The sequence below is a fragment of the Sciurus vulgaris genome (genome assembly GCF_902686455.1).
Source record: "Sciurus vulgaris genome assembly, chromosome: 1".
Taxonomy (NCBI): Eukaryota; Metazoa; Chordata; class Mammalia; order Rodentia; family Sciuridae; genus Sciurus; species Sciurus vulgaris.
The window spans coordinates 143,604,494-143,631,378 of NC_136461.1; the positions used below are offsets into that span (position 1 = coordinate 143,604,494).

At 32.1% G+C, this 26,885-nt stretch overlaps 1 protein-coding gene across 2 annotated transcripts in view; it reads right to left on the reverse strand.

Annotated features, from left to right (window-relative positions):
* Positions 1-1,737: 1,737 nt before the first annotated feature.
* MYBL1 (MYB proto-oncogene like 1) overlaps positions 1,738-26,885 on the reverse strand; it is a 38,443-nt gene continuing 13,295 nt past the window's right edge. The window contains exons 5-16 of one of the 2 annotated variants that reach the window (XM_079101902.1): positions 25,156-25,376; positions 23,481-23,655; positions 20,613-20,687; positions 19,955-20,059; positions 15,769-16,002; positions 14,289-14,657; positions 11,848-11,990; positions 8,818-8,932; positions 7,761-7,877; positions 7,571-7,675; positions 6,972-7,151; positions 1,738-4,446 (exon numbers count right to left, since the gene is read on the reverse strand). In XM_079101902.1, the coding sequence (XP_078958028.1) occupies positions 4,318-4,446; positions 6,972-7,151; positions 7,571-7,675; positions 7,761-7,877; positions 8,818-8,932; positions 11,848-11,990; positions 14,289-14,657; positions 15,769-16,002; positions 19,955-20,059; positions 20,613-20,687; positions 23,481-23,655; positions 25,156-25,376 (1,968 nt within the window). In that variant the 3' untranslated portion in view covers positions 1,738-4,317. The remainder of the gene's footprint in view (positions 4,447-6,971; positions 7,152-7,570; positions 7,676-7,760; positions 7,878-8,817; positions 8,933-11,847; positions 11,991-14,288; positions 14,658-15,768; positions 16,003-19,954; positions 20,060-20,612; positions 20,688-23,480; positions 23,656-25,155; positions 25,377-26,885) is intronic. The other variant, XM_079101903.1, reaches the window with a different exon arrangement.

Sequence of the window (26,885 nt, forward strand, 5' to 3'; positions counted from 1 at the left end):
ACTTTTGATACAAAATTTGCCTGAAACTCAACAGCTTTTAATGTACTTATGCCAAGATACTGAAAAGTTTCAAAAGCACTCTTCCTAGAACATTGGTCACAAATAATTTTTTCCAAGTACCCTTTTGTCTTAGTTTTTGGATATATTTCAAATATCCTTGACCACATCTGCATTTATTTTTAAAAATGACTGGAAAAAGTGAAATATTCCAATGGAACTTTACTTGGTCCATTTTACCCGCTACTACTTAATATAATAAATTTCACTTCTCAAAGTAAGAAGTATCTCTCCAAATACTATGATTTTTTACATTGAAATTAAAAGTCTGATTAGCTGGCAGGCCTTTGACTATATAACTAGATAAGTCAAGCAGGAAATTACAGTTAGAAAAGTGAGCTAAAAGATTATAAGAAAGTTAATAGTTTCTTAGCTATAAAGCAAAATTGGCTTCATGAAGATAACTAAAAAACAAAAGCTATTTATAATGTGTCACTTTAATATTCTCCAATAGTCATGACTAATTTTTTAAATTTTTTCAATTTAACATTTAGCAAGATTTTCTGAGCACCATGATACACACAGAAAGGAAGCAGTTATAAATAGCCAATTCCTACTCTTTAGAAATATAAAGTCTATTTGGAAAGTTTTATGGAAGCACTAGGACACTCAGGAAATGATTCACAGCCTTGTGCCTTGAAGGATGAATGAGATTTTAACCGTCTAGAAAGAAAGAAAAGCAATCATGCAGAGAGAATATCACAAACACAGTCATGAAGAGAGGTGCATGCACTTATAACTTGGAGATCCAAGACCCAATCATGATTGAAAAATGAAATGTGGAAAGGCTAGCCAAATCCAGATTAGGAAGTAAAGAATTATTATTTAGGCAACAGAGATCTGGAAAGGTTTTTAAATGTGACCATATCTTTGTGCTTTTTATATTTCTTTCAGCTTACATATAATGTGAGAATGTACCTAGTCCTTTCAGCAGTTTTATTTCACACTATTAACAGACTGTCATTTGTGCTACATGTATCAGTCTTATAAACTTGATGTTAACCTTCTACTGTGAGGTAAACTCACTTTCAGTGAGTTAGTTCCAAAACATTTCTGAGCCTAGAAGGCTAAATTAAGGCCTTGGTGAATTCACCAAGGTATGTGATGCTACCAAGACCTGACTGGGTAACCTGGTGGCCTTCACCAGAGGACACCCTGATGTCAACACATAGTTTTTTGATAATTCTATAGAATAAAGCTCAGATTGGTGCAATAATCCAATTCAAGTGTAAGAGAAAGGAATGGAATTAGAATGGTGGCGTTATATAGGCTGAGAATTTACAACAGATTTCAGTGAAGGGGTGAGGAAAAGGTAGATTAATCAGTGGATGAAGGAACGGAAAGCAATACCGTTTAGAGAACAATACCATTTAGAAGCAATACCTTTTAGAACAAAGGAAGAATAGACCCAAGTTGGGAAAAAGGAAATCTGCTTTGGACATGTCATATTTGAGGTGTTGATAGAAGATTCACATGGAAGTATCTACAAGGCAGTTGAAAATACGGTTCTGAATGAGGTTCAGTGAAGAGGCCATGTTGCATTAGTAGATAAACCATCTGTAAATGGTATTCTAAGAGAAAAAAAGTCTAAAAACAAAATATTCAGTTTAGTCCCTAAGTGTTTTCAAATCCCCAAGACAAAAAATGGAAGTGAAATGAGCAAGGCCAAGTCAGCTTGTACACAGATGCTTTATTTGGATGTTAATATATATCAACACTGTATGCAAGATTCTCTTACAATAGAAAATTTCTTCATATATCAAAAAGCTCAATTTAGTCAGGGTAATTGCTGTATTAATGTGAAAGCCTTACAATAAAATGCAGTATGATATATGGTATATGTGTAGTCAGTTTCCAGGAAAGTATGGCTGCTACATGAATGTCTGGCATTTTTATAACAATGAAAGAAATTTAAATGAACACAACATAAAAAAGGTGACTTAAGATGCCTGACATAGTTACAACTGAAAATCTTGCAAAAAAGCAACAAAGCAGTTAACTGGAGGATTCAACCAATACCAATCCAAATATGTACTACGTCCAACAAGCCAGGCTTATCCAAAATATATTTCCATCTGGGAGAATTTAATGCTCAAGAAAAATTATACTTTAAAAAATATAGCTCTTCTAAGATATTATTTTTGGTGATTAGAGACTAAGTGTATCCAATCCAGCCAGGGCTACATTAAAAACACACACACACACACACACACACACACACACACACACACACACACAAAACCAAAAGGCCATTATATGCTATCAGTTCAAGGTAACTGAAATGATCCAGTATGATTTTGTCACAATCATTGGTTTTACAAAGTGAAATTTCTGTGAGAAGTTCATTAATTAGAAAGCAATCAACACACTTAACAAACGTGCTAAGAAGATTCAAATTGGTTTATCTATTTGTTACCAACAAAGCATAATCTTAGTACCATACATATTCTTTACTTCTCACTAACATATAGTATGCAAAACTAGCAAGTGGATTTAAATAGCTTAAAACCCTTTTAGGTCTACTGTTTAAGAGCTAGGCATTAAAATACTTAGTATTTCCATTTCAATTAACATAAAAACAGATCAGAAAATCCTAAGCTGTTTTGTTTTGTTTTTAAGGCATAGTAGTATTTTGGTATTGATAAGAATTTGCCTGGTAATGGTTGATTCCATTAAGTTAACTTGAGAACTTGCCATCATTTGCTTTTTTTCTTTTCACACAGTGCAAGTGGTGGTCGCTCTTTCCATCTCTCATAGCAGCAAGCCGATTCTGCTATTTTCTATATAGCAGCATACTTCAGGAGTGGAGAGGGAGAGAGTGTGTCAATTATAAATAATTCAAACTACAGTGTACAATTCTATTTGCCTGTCAGTGTTTAAATTGACAGCATACCATTATGTTTCAAAAAAAAAGTTACATAAAATCTCTACCACAAAAGCAAATAAAGACATTCTTTCAAGAAGAAATAAAATAAGTGCAAACACCTAAAACAGGCAACTGAAGCAACTGTTGTAACCTGTAGAGAAACACAAAACATTTATAAAAGGACAAAATATTTTTATAAATAAAAGATAATGTTCTCTACTTCTGAAACATTGAGTAAATATAATAAACTTCTAAGTGCAGACTGTCTTTAGGGACCAAGGTACCATATTATTTTTTAAACAAAATGAAAAAATTTCAAACACATATACAAATCACCAGATTAATTTATATGACCCCCCGATATAATTTAAAAAGAAAATATTAAATTATTATTTAGTACTTTTTAGAACTATTTTATAACCAACATGATTTAAAGGGTATAGTGCAATATTTAGGTAGATGTGACATACAGTATAGATATTGTATTCTTTGCAGCTATAACTTACTATTTCATACTTAAAGGTCAAAATTGTTCTTTTCTATGTTAGCTGTAATGACAGGAAACAACACTGGCTTCTAGAGACCCTGTATACATATAAATATCTACATTTAAGCTTTAAAAATGAAAATAAATTATAAAAACAGACTTCTGTCCAATTTACAAAGTTTTCCTGTTCCTACATACTGTACAATACATTCAACAAAACTCTCAGCTCTTCTGAGATTTATGAAGAAAATACTGACTCTTTACTAATAAGGAAAAAACCCTTTCAATGCTTTTTGTCTTTAGTACTATGCTCAAATAAATACACTTAACACTGTAGTTAATTTTACTGTTTCTGAAAAACATCAAAAATTAGTAGTGCAACTTTCTATATTCCTTTAGACTCCTTTCACTGTGTTTCTTTTTAAATGGTAGCCTAAGTAAATCAGCACATGGGCAAAAGTACTTCATAAAACCATGTGTGCTTCCTTTGGCTAATTTCAGAGATCAGACATACTAATATACCTGTCTGTAACAAAATTGCAGCCTCAAGAGAATAACAACATACATCTTATATAGAAAATATGTGAGAATTTACTTCTGAAATATCCATGAACATTCTTATTTTCTCATCTTGTTTTTTAAAAATAATTTTAAAAATTTCATCTCTTAAAAAAATAAACAATGAAATTACCCACTCCTTACGTAAGTAGCTTATTAGGTTTTTTTTTGTTGTTGTTGTTTTGGTTTTTTTTTTGTTTGTTTGTTTTTTCCTTTCCCACTACCTGCCCAGTATAGAAAAAAGATGCTAACTGTTTTAAGGCTCTATTAAAACTTTGAGAAAATTTTCATGGCACCCTAATTTAGAATACAGTAAGGGAATGGGGCATTTCATCAGCTTTAGTAACAATTACAGTATTAGAGCTCTTGAAGTGCTGCTGGTAGCTGTATAAGTACTCAGATATCTTCTTGCTTGTTCAGTCATGATAAGCTGGTCTTCTGTTTTCCCATAAACCACTGTTTCCCATTCACAATTTGACTAGGAAGGAAATAATAATGTGAAAATTACTAAAATAACATCCACACCACTTCATGATTAGACTTTTAAAAATCAATTATTTTAATTGAAATCAGGTATTTTACAAGTCATTACTATAAAATGTTTTGATAATGGCACTTTCTTTTTAAATAAGATATTTTTTAAATACCTACAAAATATTTATAATCAATTTTTTAAAGTCAATTATTTTAACTATCTATATTGCTCATAGACCTATGGAGGTAGTGTAAAACTTTTTCCCCAACAACTTCCCCCAAATGAAGTGAGTCTCAACATGGAAAGAAATGTTAGTCTTTATTGCTTCCAACTTTTGCAAAAGTTTTAAAGATAGGGGGTTGTAGACCAGTTGTAGAGTACTTGCCCAACATAGGTGAGCCCTGGGTTGTATCCCCAGCATCACCACCACCATCAAAAAGAGAGAGAGAGAGAGAGAGAGAGAATGTAATGTCAAAACAAAAAATGAACCAAGAATGTTTTATGTTTTACAAATTAGAAAATATATTCATCACATAAAGTCAAATTTGATTTGTTTTCTTTCCATTTAAAGAGTAAAGATTACTACACTATAGGAAGAATCTGCTATATAATGTACTTTCCCAAAAGGTTCTATGTTAATAAAACACTAGGATTAAGAGAATGAGCTACACAAAAATAAACTCAAAATAGATTAAAAACCTGGGAATTAGACCAGAAACTATGCAACTCTTAGAAGAAAACACAGGGTCAACACACCAGCATATATAGACACAGGCAATGACTTTCTCAATAGGAACCCTAAAGCTCAGGAAATAATGCCAAGAGTTAATAAATGGGATGGCATCAATTAAAAAGTTTCTGCACAGCTAAGGCTACAATTAGGAATGTGAAGATAGAACCTACAGAATTGGAGAAAATCTTTGCTAGCTACTCTTCTGACAAAGGATTAATATATAGAATGGATAAAGAACTCAAAGAATGCCAAACCCTCCCCCAAATAACCCAATTAATAAATGCGCAAATGAATTAAACAGACACTTCTCAAAAGAAGAAATACAGTCAACAAACATGAAAAAATGTTCACCATTGTTAGTAATTAGGGGAATGTAAATCAAAACTACACTGAGATTTCATCTCATACCAGTCGGAATGGCAATCATCAGGAATACAAACAATAATAAATTCTGGAAAGGATGTGAAAAAAAAGGAACACTTTTACATTACTGGTGGGACTGTAAATTAGTACAACCACTATGGAAATCTATATGGCAATTCCTCAAAAGACTATGAAGGGAACCACCATATGAACCAGCTATACCACTCCTCAGTATTTGTCTGAAAGAATTAAAGTCATCATACTATAGTGATGCATGAATATCCATGTTTATAGCAGCACAATTCACAATAGCCAACCTATGGAACCCACCTAGGTGTCCATCAACAGATGAATGGATAAAGAATATGTGATATATATACATAAAATGGAGTTTTATTCAGCCATAAAGAAAAATGAAATATCATTTGCAGGAAATTGGTTGGAACTCAAGACCGTTATGTTAAGTGGAAATAAGCCAAACTCAAGGTCAATGGTCATACTTTTCTCTAATATGTGGAAGATAGAGAGGAAAAAGGGGAAAAAAAGGTGGAGGGGTGGGATCAAATGAAAAATAAAAGGAAGATCAGTAGAGGAAAAGGATCAGGGGATGGGAAGAGGGAAGGAAGCAGGGAAGTGATAGGAGTGATACTGGCCAAATTTTTATTATATTGTACGTATGTATGAATATGTAACAGTAAATTCCATCAGTATATACAACTACAATGCACCAATAAAAAATGTGAGGAAAAAAAAGTGCTACGTAGCTCTTTGAAAGCAGCAACTCAAGACAGATGGGAGGTGACCACATCTGATTGCCAAAGACATTTTTAAGTAATGCTCAAATGTCAGCAATACTAATGCTGCAGTCATTATGACATAAAGAAGAAACCTTCCTCTTCTATTAACTTACATTCTTACATTCTCTGGGGTGAACTCTTAAGATAACTCAGTAAAAAAAATTCTGGCCTTTATTTGCAACAATATACTGGCTACATAGCAACAGATAAAAGGATTTTGTTTCACAACTTCTGAGCCAAAAATTTACTAGGAACCATGATAGCAATAAAATCATGCTGAAACTGCTTCCAACCACTTACTCTTTCAGGACAGCAATTAGGACTATTTATATTCATTATAGGAGGAGAGATGCCAGAAGTGGATTTAGGTATTTTTAGTTTAAAAAAGAAATAGTACTTAAGAAATCATCAAGCATCTTTGACTACAACTCTGGTTGTATGGTTAATATGTACCCTGATGAATGAGTCTCTCAAACCCAAATCTACATTGAGTGACGAAATAATGATGAATGTTTAGGTACTGTTATCGTCAATTTCTAATTTAAAAGAAAAAGTATAATTTGTGATCAGTAAGTCTAAAGTGATTATTGAATAAACAATAACAAAAATCACTAAAGAAATTTAGAAATTCATACCTGAAGATTCTTTTCCAATGTGACACCTTTGGAAGTGTTAGGGTTTGGTTTCTTTTTAGTAAGTGTATATGTTTTGTTGGTTGAATTTATATCTTGTTTTTCAGGAGTCAAGTTGCACCTATTGTCATGTATTTCCAATAATGGTATCATTAATAAAGATGTTGTAAATATATTTTCTGACTAAGAGAAAAAAGAAAGAGGAAAATAAAATAACTAATTCAAAACTAAAGACAAACAGAGGGACTACTGAGTAAGTGGTAATGGAAGCCCTGTTCATTTCCCTCCAAGAAAGCATTTGGCTCCAATGCAATGTCTAGTAATATAATATTAAATATTTTGGAAATGAACCAAAGATAAATACTGAAAATTTTGCAAATTACCATTTTTTGAGATCATACATGAGAAACTAACTCTTCTCAAAATGAAACAAGTATTTAAAAAAAAAGAAGCAAATAAAATATTCTTTAGTTTCTCTTTGCATTAGGCAGAATGATACAAAGGAAACTCTGTGAATCTCTAATAAACTGGTCAAACAATGAAACTAGAAACACAAGGACTTAAAGCAACCATTTAAAAAAATATATTAATTCTTTACAAACCTGCATCTCTGAAATGTCTTCAGTCAACAGCTGAGTGCCTGGTTCTTCTTTTTCCCAATTATCTAAGACTAGTGACTTTCTGACTTTCTTCACAGAAGCAGTATGCTAGAATGAATAATTTACAAAGAAGCATTATAGCCAAGTCACTTGAACATGATAAAGATTTTTATCTAAAATACTAAAATATTACCTCTTGTTTGCAACTTTTATAAGTAGGTTCATCTTCCTCTTTGAGGAATATGTCTGTTCCAGTTTCTTCTTTTAAAACTTCTCGAATATCTTCTTCCAAGAAGGCAAGAGGCTGAGACTAAATCGTTTTAAAAAGGGTTTTTTAAATGTTGTTGCTAACAATTCATTTTTCTCCCTACATATAGAACACCTATCTTTTATACTTTTCCACTTTCGGCATAATTTTCTCCTATTTCCTATAAATATATAAATTAATTAATCAGTTTAACAGCAAAAACAATTATTTAAAAATAATACTAACTTAGAAATGAATCTACCCAAAAAGTGACTAAAAATGGAAGAATTTAACTATACCCTGGAAGTAATTGATATTTTTAAAATTACATTGTATTTCTAGTGACCTTATCAAAAATCAGTATCTGCCTAGAATGCCCATAGTTTTTCTGCATTATTTCAAAAGTGACAGTATTTGTGAGAGCACTGATAACTAGAAGACTTCCCAAATCAATCTGTGAACTAATGCCACCACTACTGTGAGAATAATAATAGCAACTAAGTACATACTATTTTAAAACTCAGGCCAAGTCAATTTATTTGTTGTCTCTTTCAGTTTTAACACAAAAATCTGTGATGTACTTTGTAAACTCCTGGGTATAGAAGAGGAAACTGAACCTCAGAGAGGTACCCTGAATAATCAGTTTCCTAGATACTATTATTTAAGTTCCTGAGTATATCAAAATGTTAAAATTACTTCAGTCTACAGCAGGTAATGTTAGTGAAACTACTAAATGTACATTTTAATATTAAGAGAAAAGTTCCACTGACAACTGTTTTGCTTTCTCTAGATGACACAAAGAAAGTGAAACTTAAAAATAATTCAAGCAAAGCTTATTTAGTGGTCAAGGAAAAAAGATTAACACAAATTCAAACTTATAAATCAAGAGATCAAACTTTATTTCAGTTTCAGTGAGCATCTTTTTTATTAAAAATCAAAGTGATAAAAATCAGTTTGTTTTATTAAAATTAGGAAAGTTCTTAAAAATAAAGAGTATACATACCACAATTTTAAGAGGTCCATATTTTTTCTCCTGAGCAGCAAGTGCATTCTTAAAAGGGGTAGGAGTTCTTGGTGTGGTACCCAATATAGATCTTCTAATAGTAGGTGTTCTAAACCTATTCAACCATTTAGATATTTGTGTTAATGATACTACAATCACAATTTGATTTTTACAAGTTAAGGAAGGCACAGGCATATGTTACATTCCTTGCATATGCACGTTTTATTTAGACATTCTAGGGCTTCTTTAAAGTATGTTTGCCTAATCACAATACCAGACCTTAAATTATACTACAGTGCTATAGTAACAAAAACAGTATGTTTTTGGCACCCAAACAGACATGAAGACCAATGGCAGAAGACACAGAGGCAAACACAAATACAGTAATCTTGCTGGGCACAGTGGCACACACCTGTAATACCAGCAGCTTGGAAGAATGAGGCAGGAGGATCAAGAGTTCAAGGCCAACCTCAGCAAAAGTAAGGGGTTAAGCAACTCAGTGAGACCCTGTCTCTAAATAATATACAAAATAGGGCTGGGGATGTGATTCAGTGGCCAAGTGTCCCTGAGTTCAATCCCTGGTACCTCCCAAAAATACATACATACATACAGTTATCTCATACTAAACAAAGGGACCATAAACGTACATTGGAGAAAAGACAGCCTCAACAAATGCTGCTGGGAAAAATGGAAATCCATATGTAGCAAATGAAATTAAACCCCCATCTCTCACCCTGCACAGAACTCAACTCAAAATGGATCAAGAACCTAGGCATTAGAAAAAAATGCAGAAAAAGAAAAAGCAGGCCCAACTCTCCATAGTGTCAACTTAGGAACCAAATTCCTCACCAAGACTCCTAAAGCACAAGAAGTAAAATTAAGAATCAATAAATGGTATCAAACTAAAAGGATTCTTCACAGCAAAAGAAACAAGAACATGAAGAGAGAGCTTACAGAATGGGAGAAAATCTTTGCCATATGCACCTCAGATAGAGCATTAATCTGAAGGATATATAAAGAACTCAAAACTTAACACCGAAAAACCAAATCACCCAATCAATAAATGGGCAAAGGAACTGAACAGGCACTTCACAGAGGGAAAAATACAATGTCAACAAATATATGAAAAAAACATTCAACATCTCTAGCAATAAGAGAAATATGAATTAAAACTACACTGAAATTTCATCTCACTCCAGTCAGAATGGCAATGATCAAGAATACAAACAACAATGAATATTGGTGAGGATGTGGGGGAAAAGGTACACTCATACATTGCTAGTGGGACTGCAAATTGGTGCAACCACTCTGGAAAGCAGTGTGGAGATTCCTCGGAAAACTTGGATGGAATCACCATTTGACCCAGTTATCCCACTCCTGGGTATATACTCAAAGGACTTAAAATAAGCCTACTATAGTGAAGCAGCCACATCAATGTTTATAGCAGCTCAATTTACGATAGTTCAACTATGGAACCAGCCTATTTGCCCTTCAACAGATGAATAAGTAAAGAAAATGTGATGTATAAACACAATGGAATATCACTCAGCCATAAAGAAGAATGAAATTATGGCTTTTGCCAGTAAATGGATAGAAATGGAGACTATCATGCTAAGTGAAATAAGCCAATCCCCAAAAACCAATGGCCAAATGTTCTCTCAGATATGTGGCTACTAACACACAATAAGGCGGGGGGGGGGGGGGGGGGCCGCAGTGGAGGGAAGAAAAGAAGTTCATTGGATTACACAAAGGAGAAAGAAGGGAAGGGAGGATGGGAACAGGAAAGACAGCAGAATGAATCAGACATAACTTTCCTATGTTCAAACATGACCAGTGTAATTCCACATCATGTACAATCACAAGACTGGGATGTTATGCTCCATGTATGTATGTCAAAGTACACTCTACTGTCAGGTATATCTAAAAAGAAATTTAAAAATAAAGCACACAATAAAAACAAAAATAAATTTGTGCTATGTAAAGACTTGCTATGTAAAGTATTGCTTTTTTTTAAATACAGTATTGCTTTTTTCTGTAATAACTGACTCTAATGGTCAATACTTAAATACTATGTTTTGCTCATAGTCTAATGTCTACAAATCCTGAGGTATTGTTCATCTTCTTTATCTGTTTGCTTTTATGTGTGTTTGTCTCAATATTAAATAGAATATTAAGTGATAGGTTTAGTTTTCCATAAAAGGACTCTAATAGAATTTAAATAGAGGAATCCAAATATACATCATGAACAATTAAATGTAAAAATTGTAATTTTTAGTCTATCAACATGAAAATGAAAAGGTATTTCATCATAACTGTATAAACAGAATTTTCTGGGATTTTTGTGAAAAATTAAGTATTAGATAATATATCTTGCTTTAAAACTTTTTTTTTAATTATTTATACCCAGATTCTGGAGTCTTTGTGAGAGTTTGTACATTTTTCCTATTACTTTCTTTTAAAAACCTAGACTTGGCAGGACTAGATTGGAAGAAGTGGGCATATGGAGAGAAGAACTCAAGAGCACATACATAAATTGTCATAATTTCTGAGAAGAGTGGGCCTGACAATCACTTAAGACAATGTAGTTGATATAGCTGTCAGGATGGACTCTCTTTAAAAGAATGTTTTTATTGAATATCAGTGTGACATTTTTCTCAGATGGATGTCTTCAGTAGTATTTGATTAATGTATTGTAATAAAAGAGATGCACACCAAAAAAAAAAAAAAAAAGGATGGTTGCCTAAAGTAATTCTTATTCTAATCAATCACCTTAAAATGGAAAAAAATAAGGGACTAATGTTAGAAAAAAGTATTTAAAAGGTTGCTTTGCCTGCAATCAAAATTTTACACTACATTTAGCAGGTTTCCAGTGTCCTAAGGATAAAACATTAGGTTATGACTTTATAAAAGTTCTAAGTCCTACATGGATAGTGATTATGATACATGCTAGTAAGTATTTGGACAAAAAGCCAATCTACCCTTGATGTTATGCTTCCCATTTTATTAATACAATTATTAATAATTACTTACCCTACATTTTCCTTTTGATCTTTGGGAGTTGTTTCCTTCTGAAGAGGAGTTGTAATGAGAACTTTCTGCCCACAAATAGGGGTTGACGTAAATGAAGGATTTTCCATATTAAGTTGCTCATTACCAGGACATGTATTGAAAAACTAAAAAGAGAATAGTTTAAAGACAATTTTTGGAATATCAAAATTCATACACAAATACTAAATTGATAATACTTTCCAATTGTTTTATTTGCTTTAGGAAAAGATTATCAATAAAATTATATGTACACTCCACTTCATGGAAATTAAGCTCCATAAAAGCAGTAACTTTTGTTTTGTTCACTGCTCCCAGCACTTAGAACAGTATTTAGCATATAACAGATGTTCAAGAAATAATTATTTAACAAATGTTCAAAAGTTATAAAGAACAGTACCAAAATTTTTAAACAATTTATTGTCAAATAGGGATCTATAGAAACTACTGTTAAAAAATCTAACAATTTTGTACAATATAACTGAAATAGAACCGTTTCTAGCTGTTATTAAAATCTTCAGTGGGTTTTTCTATGAGAGTACCATTAATTCAGAATATAATAATAGGCTGGGCACAGTGGTGCTCACCTTTAGTCTCAGCTCCTCAGGAAGCTGAGGGAGTAGGATCACTTGAGCCCAGGAGTTTCTGGGCAACAGAGCAAGACGAAATACAGATATCTGGAAAATTTGCCTATCTAGAACACAGCACAGAACCTTGGAGCAGACAAATTTTTTATCACAGAATCCACTTTCTAAATTATACAATGTGTTCATTAAGTCATACAACTGTGAAATACTAATTTTTGTAGCCAACAAAAGAAGTGGAAGTTGCTTCAAGACTACTACTTTTAAGTGGAATGAATTCTAGCTCTATCACTCCTGTCTCTTAATATTTGAATAACTTTACCCTAAGATTAGCAACCAAACCCTCTTTCACAGAATAAAGTCCAAACTCTTTGCCTTGGGGACATAAGCACCTTTCAGACACTCTCCACCTCAGAATTTACACTTTAATAAAAATTGCTAGCATGCTAAACTCCAGAAATGGAAAACTACTAGTGTGCCCAAACTTGTTTTACCTTTCCTGGGATGTTCTTTAACTGAGGGCTGGGGAAGAAGTAAAGGGATGCACTATTCACACTACAGTCTATGAAAACGGTACCCCATGAAGCATGGGGGCACGATTTTCAGAGATCACAATAGCTGTGTAATACCATATCCTATTCATCTTCCCAACCTCAAAACAGACTTCCAATAATATCCCAGTATTTTCCATATTTGTTTGACCACAAAACTCCCTCCTTGCCCCATAAAACTTTTCAGGTTTTATTGTTGTTTTTGTTTGCTTGTTTTTAGTACCAGGGATTGAACCCAAGGGCACTCTACCACTAAGCTAGTCTTTTTTTTTTTTTTTTTTTTTTTGTCTTGAGACATAGTCTAAATTGTCCAGGCTGGCCTTGAACTTGAGATCCTCCTGCCTTGGCATCTCAAGTAGCTGGGATTACAGGTGTGCACCACCACACCTGGCTCTCTTGTAAAAACCTTTTTTTTTTAAGCATTTTTTTTAACCTTTATTTTCTTTCTTTCTTTTCATGTAGTGCTGAGGATCGAACCCAGTGCCTCACATGTGCCAGGCAAGCACTCTACCACTGAGCCACAACCCCAGCCCCAAAACTTTTTAATCTCTATCAAAACACTTCCAACAAACAGCAGCTCCAACTCTTACTATGACATGTTGCTCAACTTCAAAATTTCATTCTATCCAACTCCTAAGTTTTTTGTTTTTTGTTGTTTTTTTTTTTGAAAGATTAACTGAGATGCTGTAATAAAGGTTTTGGCACACAGCTTAGAAAATAGCAAGTGTTCAATAAGAATCTATCCTAATGTAAACATCTGCTGTTCAGGGACATTAAAGGAGAAAGCAAGTAGTTCTGGACATTCTAGAAAAACCTCCTGACATGAGATTCTTACAGTAACCAGTTGTCTTTCTTCCAAAAAAATGTTAAGAAGGAAAACTTAAAAAGTAAACTCAAACTGAAATTACTCTAAATGGGTGAGGTCTTTCTATACTTTATTGGATACATCTGTTGAATAATCAAGGATCAAGGAGTCAGATTGGATCTCATACTGTATTAGATAACTGTGAGCAATTCATTTTCTGGCTTGTTCTGTTTCTAGGCTAATGAGTTCTACTAAATATGTGGGACTACATAATAAAGAAAATGTCACTTTCAGTTTTAATAGTTGTAGGACACTATAATGCAGCTACTGTACTTTGTGAGACAATTTGAGTTTAGCACTCTTTTATGTACACAATTAAATACATATGTTTTATGTGTTGTCAAAGCAACTGATTAATAAAGATACTAAAGATCTAATTGAATCTAGCTCATCAACACTTGGAAACATAAATAAAAACATTACTACCTGTGAAGGAGAAAATGGTAGTGTTTTCACCGGTGTGTGCTTTAGTGCTGTATTACTGCCATCATTGAATGTGCCATCACCAAGTTCACTGCTTGGGGACTGACCTACTCGCATTCTTCTCTTCTTTCTGAGGATGGTTGGTGGAGTGCTAAACTTAGCCACATTTGGGGATGTTAAAGGAACAGCCTCATTGTCTCCACCATTACAACTGTTTTTTTTCCCTTCAAGTACAAGACTGACATTAAATTGACATTCCATGGCTCCTTCGTTGTGTTGAATTCGCATTAATTTAACTGGGGTAGACTTGACAGGAGAAGCAGCAGCATCAGAAAGATCAAAGCTGGTAACATCACTCCATGCTACAGGATCCTGCAAAAAATTAAATTTTTAACTAAAGTTAATACTGTAACCTAGTTTAAATCTGATCTTGAACACAGGATGATGATTTCCACTGAGTTACTTAACTATTCATTTTTATCAGTAGAAAGAGGCTTTACTTACACATCATTTTTTAAACAAGATCATCAAAGAGGAACAGATTATGGTTTTCCTATCATACCACTTTGGAACATTCCAAAATATTATTTCATCTCATTCAGTAGCTGAACTTTACTGTTAAAAAGTATTTTATATAAAAAGAACAAATTATTTCAAATTATTATCAAAAAGTATAACTTATCATAAAATTTCATATTCTACTTCCCATCAGGAAAACATTATTAAAATCTGCATAATCATTTGGTAATATGTATGAACTATGTTGAAAATGGTGATATACTTTGATCCAAAATTCAATTTAACCTAAAGATATAAACATAATTTTGCACAAAGCTTTATATAAATATCTTCTATTATTAGCAATATTGAAAATCTAAATAACCCCCAAATGTCCAATAATAATGGCACACTGGGTAAATACATTTTCTTATATTCATATGATGTTATACTATAAAGTCTACTAAAATTCAAGTTTAAAAAACAATTAAGAAAACAAAGCCATGCACATGATATAAAGAGAAGACAAAAGAAATCCAAACATAATATGGAAATATATGTGCACTTGGGTTTAAAAACATACATATATATTTTTTCTATATATATAAAACAGACTGAAGGAGTACATCAAATTAATTCTGAGTATCTAGAGGATTGTAATTTTCCTCTTTAAAGTTTTATCTAGCTTCTAACTTTCTCTAATGTACTTGTACAACTTGTTTAATAAAAATGAATAATATTTAATTATAAAAAATTATTTGCCAGGCACATACTTAAAATTTATTTATTTATTTATTTGTTTGTTTATTTATTTATTTATTTATTTTTTAGCCAAAAGCCACTGCAAAATAGAATAAAATTAAGCATGGCATATATAAAGTAATGCCTAATATAAAACTGGTCAATGACCATTAAACCGAGTTTCTCAACATGAAACCACATATCTAAAACCAAGTTTTTGATAATTTCACAATTTCAAACTTACAGATTCAATAAGTTCTAAAGTTTCTGCAAATTCTGGGATGGTCTGTAGAGAAGACAGCACAGCATTTGCCTCTACAGCTAGAAACTTCGTAGGTGAATTCTGCTGAGCAGATGCAGTTTGATTTTCATCCATACCATAAAACTCAGTAGCATGTTCCTCAAGGCTATTTAGAGTATTAGACATGCTATCATCCATGAGGAAACTACCAGACCAGCTAGAAAAGCTTCCAGGTTGCTAAAAGTACAAAAGAAACTTGAATATTATTTATCATTCTTAGTGTTAAGCATAAATTCAGATTTTAAATAAGTTTTTTCTAGAACAATAAACATCACACCATATCAGCAAAAAATACAGTAGCAAATATGTTCTTTATTCAAAATTGGTATAATTTTTTTTCATTAAATCCTGTACTTCCCTATATTTATTTTCTTAAATTTTTTTAGCCATAAAATCATGGTGAGATAAAACAAGTACTTATATTGTGACATAAATTCTAGACTCCTAAAATCTGACCTTTCTCTTCCTTTCTAAATCATTTCCCAACACTTCTACTTACAAGCCCTCTTCCCAGTGAACTCAACTCTAGTACTTTCAATTCTCTAAAGAGTAAAGTTCTTTTGTCCTGGAGTGCCTTTGCATAGACTTCTGCTCACTTTATCTAGAATGTTCCCTAACCCACTGACCCAGGAAACTCCTATTCTTCATTGAAGATACAATTCAAACATTGGGAAGTACTCCATATCTGCTCCATTTATAATAATGTCCTAATTCATCTGTCTTGCTAATAAATAATCATTCCATCTTTCAAGAATGAGCTCAAACAGGACTTCTTCCAGGAACCCTCTTCCTGACTACACATATCTAAATTAGGTACCTCTCCAATGTGTTCCCATAACATTTCACAACTTATTTTATCATACTAAATCCTATTACTTGTCTATGTTCCCATGGCAAAATATATCCTTTGATATTAGGCTCTGTCATTTTTCTTTTATCTCTTTAGAGATATACCCTGGGAAATTTAATCATCTTGAAAGTCTAGCTTCCTATTGCTTTGTAATAAAAAATTAGAAGAGACTCTGAAGACTCATAAATGAGAAATAACATGCAAAGTGCATAGCAATGTTCAATAGAATTTTCTCAGATAAAAATGTTCTATATCTGCAGCTGCTCACTATGGGAGCCAGTAGCCATATAAACAACTAAAATATGGGTAGTGAACTGAGGAACTGAATTTTATCAATATGACTAGTGGCTGCCGTATTGTAGAAAGCATATTGCCCATTTCAACTTATAAGAGATTAAAAACTATCCTTTTTTTTTTTTTGTCAGTGCTGCTAACCTATGCAGCCTTGTCATTAATTACCCTGCACTATGGATTGTAAATTTTACTTAAAAGTTTTTCTTAGCATTCAATAAGTAATTCCTCAGGGGGTAGGAGGAAGGGAATAGAAGGGGAGGTACTGGGGACTGAATTAGAACAAATTATATCCCAAGTTTTTATAATTTATGTCAAAATGAATTCTATTGTCACGTATAACCAAAAAAAAAAAACAATTAAAAAAACCTGGTTTACATCTGTTTGCTTTGGGGTACATAAATGTTTTATTACTATATAAATGAGATGTATTTATAATCAGATAAGTCTATTTCTGATCATTAACACTGTTTCCTAAACTTATAAGAGATTTAAAGCAATCCTTAAGAGATTTAAAACTATCCTTTGATTTTTTTTTCTTTTCTTTTTTTTTTTTTTTTTTGGTCAGTGTTGCTCACCAATGCAGACTTGTGATGTACCCACTATGGACTGCCAAGCTGATGTTCTCCAAACTAAAACTGTCTGTAGGAGTTCAGATTCATATGAAAATAACAAATTTAGCTGGGGATCTATTTATGTCATTTAATGTTTTGTAACTGGATATAATCAGTAAGTGATAACAATTTTATTCCTCTTTACACTGAGATGGAAAATTAAATATATTTTTGGAAGGTTAAAAAAATGGTTCCTATTACTATTACAAATAAAATTTGCTAAACTGTGCTAAAGGTTCACAATAACTTGTCAGGTGTGATAGTGCACACCTATAATCCCAGTGGCTCAGGAGCATGAGACAGGAGGATTGAAAGTTCAAAGCTAACCTCAGCAACCTAGGGAGGCCTTAAGCAACTCAGCAAGACCCTACCTCTAAATCAAATATTTTATAAAAGTTCAAAAAAAAAAAAAAGAAAAAGGATTCACAGTAACAAAATATTGTTTCAAGTTAAAAAAGGTAAAAAACATTGTTGCAAAAGAAGTTCTACCTGTTTTAAAGTTTCCTAAAAATAAAATAAAATAAAACAACCTTATTTCATGAGCATAGCTACCTTCTGAATTAACAATAACTTTCAGGAGATAGCTTCTAAACCATATGTCTTTCAACTGATTCTGTAGGTGGGAAAAAAAATCCAAAAGATAAACAGGGAAGTCATTGGGTCCAAGAGAAAAAAACCACAGGGTTGTAATCATATAAACCTAAATCTGAATCTCGAAAAACATTTCAGCTACTTAACAAAATTAATGAGGATTACCAAGAATACACATACAAGGGTGGAAAATAATAGATCCTCAGTTAAATGGTCATTATTATCATACAATTATTTAAGAAAATATGTGTGTATGCTCTATTCTATTGGCAGCAGCAACTTCCTCTTTGGAATTCAAAAGATCCTTATTCAATCATCTTTATGAGAGTGCGTTTTAGATAGCAAGTTCTAAAAAGAAATTAGTAACTTTATTCCATTTTTTATGAAAAATATTAATTAGCTAGTTATATTTTCCCTGTTAAAATAGGACTATTACCATTAAAAATGGTTTTAACATTATATAATCATTTGCAAAGGTTAACTTTGTTATTTATAACTTTTTTTAAAAATGAAAATTAAATACTGTTCGTGTCTTCCTATTTACCTATGGTTTTTGCAATTTCAAAACAAAAACTGCTTTTCCTACAGTATATATATCTCACCTAGTACAATTAATAAATGTTCTTTTAAATAACCATTTAAATAGTAATACTATTTCCTCATAATACTATTTCAAGATCTCAGGTTATTCTATCTCAGTGAAGTTGTATGAGTTCTTACTCGTCCTCAATTCATTCAAGAAAATTCTTTTCTAAACATAAAAAGGTTCAAGATGTTATTTTAAACTTTTAAAATTATTAATGAGGTATAAGTTCTTCTTTTTTCTTTTAATCCATCTACTATGATCGCTATTTATCCTAGTTTATTATTAGCTATTCTCATTAACCATATCTCAGACAATATTTTTCACACCCAGTAGTAACCAAACCAACATCTATACAAAATTTCTTCTTTTGAAAGTTTAGAGAGCTTAAAATTTTCATGTTCCCTTTCTACATATTTTTATTATTACTTTTTCCAATTTGCTGAATTCATATTATAAATAGTTATTAGGAAAATTTTTTCAAAACAAAAGTAATGTTCAAGTTCTATTTTTTTATTAAAACCATCATTACATGGAATATTTAAAATAAAGTCCAAGCCAGGCACAGGTGCACATCTGTAATCCCAGCAGTTCAGATGGCTGAGGTAGGAGGATCAAAAGTTCAAAGCCAGTCTCAGCAACTTATCAAGGCCCTCAGCAACTCAGGGAGACCCTCTCTAAATAAAATATAAAAAAGGGCTGGGGACAGGCTCAGTGGTTAAGCAACCCTGGGTCCAATCCCTGGTACCAAAAAAATAAATAAATAAAAATAAAATAAAGTCAAATCCTAATCTAAATTTCACATAATTGTCACAAACATATAAGACTATACCCTAAGTCTGCTTAACATTTATGACTCAAGAAGTATCCTAATCAGAACACTGTAAAATACACTAAAGAAAATGAACATCAAAATCAGGCAACCTCAAAGTTGCAAAGAAAAATGATTTTTATACCACATTAAAATCAGAAGAAGTGAATGTGCTTTATACCTGATAAAAACTATAAAAGCCAAGCTGAGGCTGTGGCTCAGTAGTAGAGCACTTGCCTTGCACGTGAGAGTCACTGGGTTCAATTCTCAGCACCACATATAAACAAATGAGTGAAATAAAGGTCATCAACAACCAAAAAAATATTTTTAAAAAACTATAAAAGCATACATATGGAGCATTTTAACAATAAAATAGGTTTATTTCTTACAGATGGAAGCCGCTTTCTTCTAACTTCATTCTCTGCTGACATAAGAAGCATCTCAAGTTCCTTTATTTTCTTTTCCTTATCAGGATCTTCATCAACAAAGGGTTGCTAAAGCAAGTTAAATAAAAAACAGGTTATTTACACAATTGGTTTATTATTATTATTAGTGATCTAATTTTATTTTCTTGTATACGACCTAAAATAAATTTTCTCTTAAAAAACTTAATATTACTAAATCCTACACACTAGATATACACAGTCCCACTGGTATTCAAAAATGTGCTGGCAAATAGTTTTAATTCAGCAGAAAAGATCTGGGAAAATTTGAATGCATTAAAAAACACTATCTTCTATATCAATTGAAAATTTTATGTCTGGAATATATTATTTTATTGAATTGTAATATACATTCTACTTTCTTAGCAAATGATTGAATGCTTTAAATTGAAAGAATGAATCACCATACCAGTGCTATCAATCATCTTACATTTGTACATTTTATATTTTTCAAACCCATTTACATACTTTTTCAATGTTACAATACACAAATAGGATCATCTCATTTTTATCCTAGTTCAACAGATAAGGAAAATGGGCACTATTCAACTTAAAAATATGTTTGAAAGCATTTCTTTAATTTTTGGTTATAAATGAAAGTTACCTGAATAAAGGCAGAAGTAGTCTGAACATGTTCCACACAATTGCCTTCAGGTGACACATACTGATAACCAGGGATCTAAAAATTAAAGCATTACTATTATACATATAACACCATGCAACTTTTTAAAGTCTGAGGCAAATGACAAAAAGTTTTGATGTCAACATTAATAACATAAAGTTATCTCTAATAATTTTGTAAATTCATATCTGTAATAATTTCTTATCTAATAACTACATCTCTGTTCCTAGAATCTACAGAGAAAGCCACACTAGGAAAATCCCTCAACATCTCCTAGATGAAATGAGAATTATTTAATCTAGTTTTATCAATTCACCTATTTAACCTATTTATTAACATTATCCAACAAATTTTTTTTTTAATCTGCTATAGAATTGCTCTATCTCATGGAGGAAAAAAAAAGACATTATTTCTATTTATCAGAGAAAGGGACTAGTCCATATGAAGCTCTTTTTATCTCCTATTCTTCCACCTCATGCCAATCTGAGTAGAAAGACAGGAAAAGAGGCTATTTTTATTGTGTTGGAAAAATAATAAGAACCACTCATGTACTTTTAACAGGTGCTCAGAGCATCATTGTGCTTCATTTCTAAAATGTAATACAAGTAAAGTTGGAGGCTATTAAAAAAGGGTTCTTGTATGAGTGCACCTAATAATGATCACAAGAGTTGCAAATTTGTCCTGAGTTAATTTGAGTCTGATTTCATAGACCTACAAATCCTTCTAAGCTCCTACAATGATGAAATTGATCTGTTTTTCACTGTTAAGATTATGAGTTATTGTTGTCATGGTTTTCAGAGGCTGGTTGAAATACTAAATGTTTTTGTGCTAATTATTTACAAAAAAGTAATGCTTTCCTGTCTTTATTGTTCTTAGCATGATCCATGCCCTATGTATGCTCCCTCCAGTCACCTGTCATTTGCTACTGTGGACCTCTGGACTCCTATGATGGTCAATACCCTTAACTGTCTACACCCCTCCAAATAAAGAACAAGGACTTTGGGTTACTTCCCCCAACTTTGCCCCCTTTCAGCAGGAAGCAGTTTAGAGATGTCATTGCCCATTTTTCTATAGAAATGGAATGTAGAAATTGACAGTGGGGAAATCTAACAATGGTCCACTTTATGCTTTGAATATAACCCTTTGAATATACTCTGCCACTGCAACTTATTTTTTAAATGGACGTTTCCTTCTCTTCCTCTTTCCTTACTCCTCCCTTATCTCTCCCTGCCCACCTCCCTAATCTCAGGAGAAAGGAGATTGCCTTTGTTCCCCATCCTAGGCAGAGTTTTCTGTCCCTGAGTAAACACCCACCAAAGGAATGAAGTAAGACAGACTTTGAGGATGATACCAGAAGAACTCATAGAGGACTATCTCGCAAATTAACAAGTGAACTACAATCCCAACAGAGAACATGTGGAATGTAGCCTTTGAGTCATTTCTTTTAAAGCCACCCCCCCAATTCCTGCTAATGGGCATAATCACAGCCTTTGGGACAGAAGTCCCCTGTATTTCTCCTTTGCTAGTAAAGCAATAAACCTTTTTTTCCTTTTTCTCAAAAAAAGTCAAAAAAAAAAAATTGTGAAGTTGCATATGAGCAGTCGTGAAAATATTTTAATTCAAACAAATATGAAATTGTCTACTTTCTATAATGACCTATCTAAATCACCATCTGATGCAAAATCATACATTTATAATACTCAATAAGTATCACTTGGTAACATCAATGAATTACAAACTTATCTTAGTTTTTCAAATTTTATGACAGCATATCAAACCACTGCATTTTTTCTCCAAGCACACTTTATGGTAAAATTAGAATTATCCTCTTAGTCATTTAAATTAATTGAACTATGAATGTATAAATCTAAGATTATTAAAAGGGAAACAATTCTTAAAATAAATGTTCTTATCATTCCAATTTTTCTTGAGACTGCTAAACACCCCCTTGGTTCAACTAAATTTTAAAATTATCTTTATAGATGTAAACTTAAATGGTAACCTTTCTAAGATAAAAGAAGAAAGTTTCAATTTATGCTACTGAAATTTAAGACTCTAAAGAAAAAAAGAAACAGACAAGAAAAACCTTTAAGGCTAAGTATCAGCAGATAACTATACTGTCTTTACATTTTCCTATTTGTAAAATAAAAATGTCATTACTTTAAATGGTTTACAGTATGCCTAAAAAATAATGTCCATAAAATGTACAATAAAATAAAATCTGAGGTACAGTAAACACAGATTAACACCTTGACCTACTTTATCTTTTTGTAGATACTATTAAGTTCTGACTTAAATCTTTATATCTTACATGAAAAGAATCTAGGTGGTTTATCATAAAAAATGGCATTAACAGACAGACAGATAGGAAAAGGTAAAACAAACCTTATGAAGACTCCTAAACTAAATTCTTGCAGGTGGGAAGATGCACTGCAAGGGACAACACAGCTTTCCCTGTTTTGAGTTGGGTAATCTCTATTTTAATAAATCTGCCTAACAAAGACTACAATCACCCAACTGATTAGTTATTGGGGGGGGGGGGAGCTTAAAGACATCAAATTATTTACTGTACCCCCAAAGTGATGGCTTGATTTTTTACTATTTTGTCCCTAAGCCATTTTCTACACACCTAAAAGAACAATACAATTACTCATAACATTTTTTTAAGTGGAAACTATATGTTTGTCAAAATTATGGGGTTTTTTTGTTGTTTTTTTTTTTTAGTTTGGAAATGTATGTCTTTCTCCTGCCTTAGTATATGTTGTATTTGTCCTATTAAGAAATCAAACACCTTTTCCATATAGCAACTAAAGAAAATTTTTAAATAATAAAGGTATTAAAAATATGTGCCTGAACAGGTATGTAAAATTGATTCTGGGTTTGCAAATGGTCCATAGTCGCACAAGGTTTGTGTTGAAGTTTTGATGAAGATCGTTCTGATTTTATTCCATCTTGTAAGTAGCCCTCCTGTTCCACTTTTCTTCGCATAGTAGAATTCCAATGATTTTTGATAGAATTATCAGTCCTAAGAAATAAAAGTTTTAATTTAAGAAGGAAAAAAGGATTCCACGAATTTTAATACTGTGTATCTTGCATAAAGTGCTTAAAACAAATTTCCACAAATGATGAAATCAGATACTTTTTAAAAATTCTAAAGATAAACTGTATCTCTATATGTCAGGTACAGTTTTAAGCACCAGAAATACTTCAGTGACTTATGGACAAAAAAGATTCCTGCTCTCGTGAACTTACATTCAAACTGGAAGTGTGGCAGTAGGGAAGGAAGGAAAAAAAAGGAAAACAAAGAATAAGAAAAATACCAGTGCAATGCAGATAAACGAAGTAGGATGAGAAAAGTGGGTAACTGGGGTAATTTTGACTAGGTGGTCCAGGAGGCCCTCTATGCAGTGACAGTGAAGCTAATCTCTGAATGATGAAAATGACCAACCATATGAGAACAGAAAAAAAGAGCATTCCAGATAAAGAGTACAGCGAGTGCCTTTTTTCACTTCTTAGAACAAAATATGGCTCACTGGCTCCCTTTTTACCCAAGCTTCCCTTTACAAAAATGTAAGTCTTCAACCTATAGCTATTTGTAGTATAAATTCCATCCTACATAAAATACATATTTACTGAAAAACTACTTCATGTGAAGGTACTAAGCTAGGTTCTACAGAAAGTACAAAGATGTTTGACAACATCAGAAGTTCCTAGTATAGGATTAGTAACTAAAAAATTTAACACAGTATCTTGATTTCCTTATCTATAAAACAGACAGTAATGTTTGCTCTGCATATTTCCCAACCATGTAAAGATTAATCAAGAATACATGTAAAAGCACTTTATACACTATAAAGTCCTATAGAGAGTACAGTAATAAAATGCAAATGCATATCTTCTGAGTGAGGAATAAAATGTCCCAAGGTCGCTGGTGTGCCACACTAAAGACTACACAAAAAATATCTGCATCAGTGCAATGTAGAGTGAACACAGCACACCACACTGCCCCTAAGGGAACACATTTGCTATATTTGCTATATTTTATACTTTATATATACACTTACTTCCATGGTTGAAATTATACCACAATTAAAAATTGATTTTTCCTAACATATTTTCACAGCAATTTATTTTAGCCAGGGTATTTATAGTTCTCTGGTCTTGTACATAGTATCCAATGTGAAAGAAATCTCTTTGATTCAGATTCCATTTCAACACAGTTTGTATAAAGAAGGTCTGTCTATCTTGATGTGCAAACATGATTTTTGGAATGTATTAAATGTTTACATACCTAAAGATGTATCATTTTATTGTAGAAATTATTGCTATAAAATATTTCATTATAAAAGTAATAATATTCCTTACCCCAGAATTTATAACAAATTATCTCAAATAGATGCTTGTATTACATAGTCTAAATTTAATTATAAATAAAAGTCATGGGGTTCTTGCAAATATATTTAATAATAAAGTAATAAAGATCATGTTTAAGTACAGAAAAATGTATATACATTTATATAAGCACCTTCCAGGAAGCAGTTTGGCAATTTCTGCCCAACGATTTCCCAACCGCTTATGTGCTTCATAGATGATCCTGTCTTCTTCTTCTGTCCAGGAAGATTTCTTTACCTCAGGATTCAGATGATTATGCCATCTTTCTCTACACTGCTTGCCTATTCTTCCTTTTAAATGTTTTGCAATTAAAGACCATCTTTTTGGTCCATATTTCTGAACCAGTTCAATAACCTAAGAAATAAAAACAAAGTTTAAAAAAAGCATTTTAAGGGCTGGGGTTTGTAGCTCAGTGGTAGAGCACTTGCCTAGCATGTGTGAGGTATTGGGTTCGATTCTCAGCACCACGTATATATAAATAAATAAATAAAATAAAGGTCTAATCAACATCTAAAAAAATTTTTTTAAAAAGCATTTTAAAACATAACACAAGATGGTTAGGGCTGGGGTAACGCTCAGTAATAAAGCACTTGCCTAGCATGCAGGAAGCCCTCAGTTCAATCACCAACACCACAAAAAAAATATATAAATTTCAAAAGACATTAAGAATAGCATGTTAAATAAATGCATAAAATTTAAGCCATAACTACAATTTACAAAAATAATTTCATTAATAAAAATTCTTCAGTATTTGACAAATTTGAACAGATTCCAAACTTATCTAATATCCAAGATCTAATTAAAGTAACTCATAAGTAAAACTGCTTCCATACAAAATTAATAGGAAATAACAGTAAAAACATTGAGACACGCATATTTTCTACTCTTACATCTTTCTTTTTTAAATTATTTTTTATTCTTACAAACTGCATTTTGATTCATTATACACAAATGAGATACATCTTTTCATTTCTAAGATTGTGCATAATGTAGATTCATACCATTCGTGTAATCATACACGTACATAGGGTAATGATGTCTGTCTCATTCCACCATTTTATTAGCCCCTTTCTCATTTCTCTCTATGTAATCTAAAGTTCCTCCATTCTCCTCTCACCCCCGCCACCTTCTCATCCCCATTATATATCGTCATCCACTAATCAGGGAAAACACTTAGCCTTTGGTTTTTTGGGACTGGCTTATTTCACTTAGCATGATATTCCCCAATTCCATTCATTTCTCTGCAAATGCCATAATATTATTCTTCTTTATGGCTGAATAATATTCCACTGTGTGTATATACCATAGTTTCTTTATCCATTAATCTGTTGAAGGGCATCTAGGTTGGTTCCACAATCTAATTATTGTGAATTGAGCTGCTATAAACATTGATGTGACTGTGTTACTGTAGTATGCTAATTTTAAGTACTTTGGGTAATCTACCCTTATATCTTAAAAAAAAAAAAAGAGTTCAAGCAGAAAACCAAATAAACCAGTTTGGAAACAGGAAGGATTTATAGTTATTGGCTTTTCACTTCTTCCTTTCTCAAACTGAAAAAATACAGCTTATACATTCTTTTTCCCTTCATTTTAAGTTTGTTTTTATTTTACCTAAAATTGTAAAAATAGTTATTCCTAGGCTACTTTTCCTCATTACCACTTTGCCTCATTGTCAAATATTGCATCATTAATAGCTTATATATTTGAATTTAATATATAACAATATTTTCACTATATATGTCTATTTACTATGCTTAAAAAATAAAATTTTAGGATTTAGTAAATGTACTTTTAAACAAGGTCACACATTTTAAAACTTACCATCAGTTATCAAGCAAATCAGATTCTAGTAAAGTAACTTTT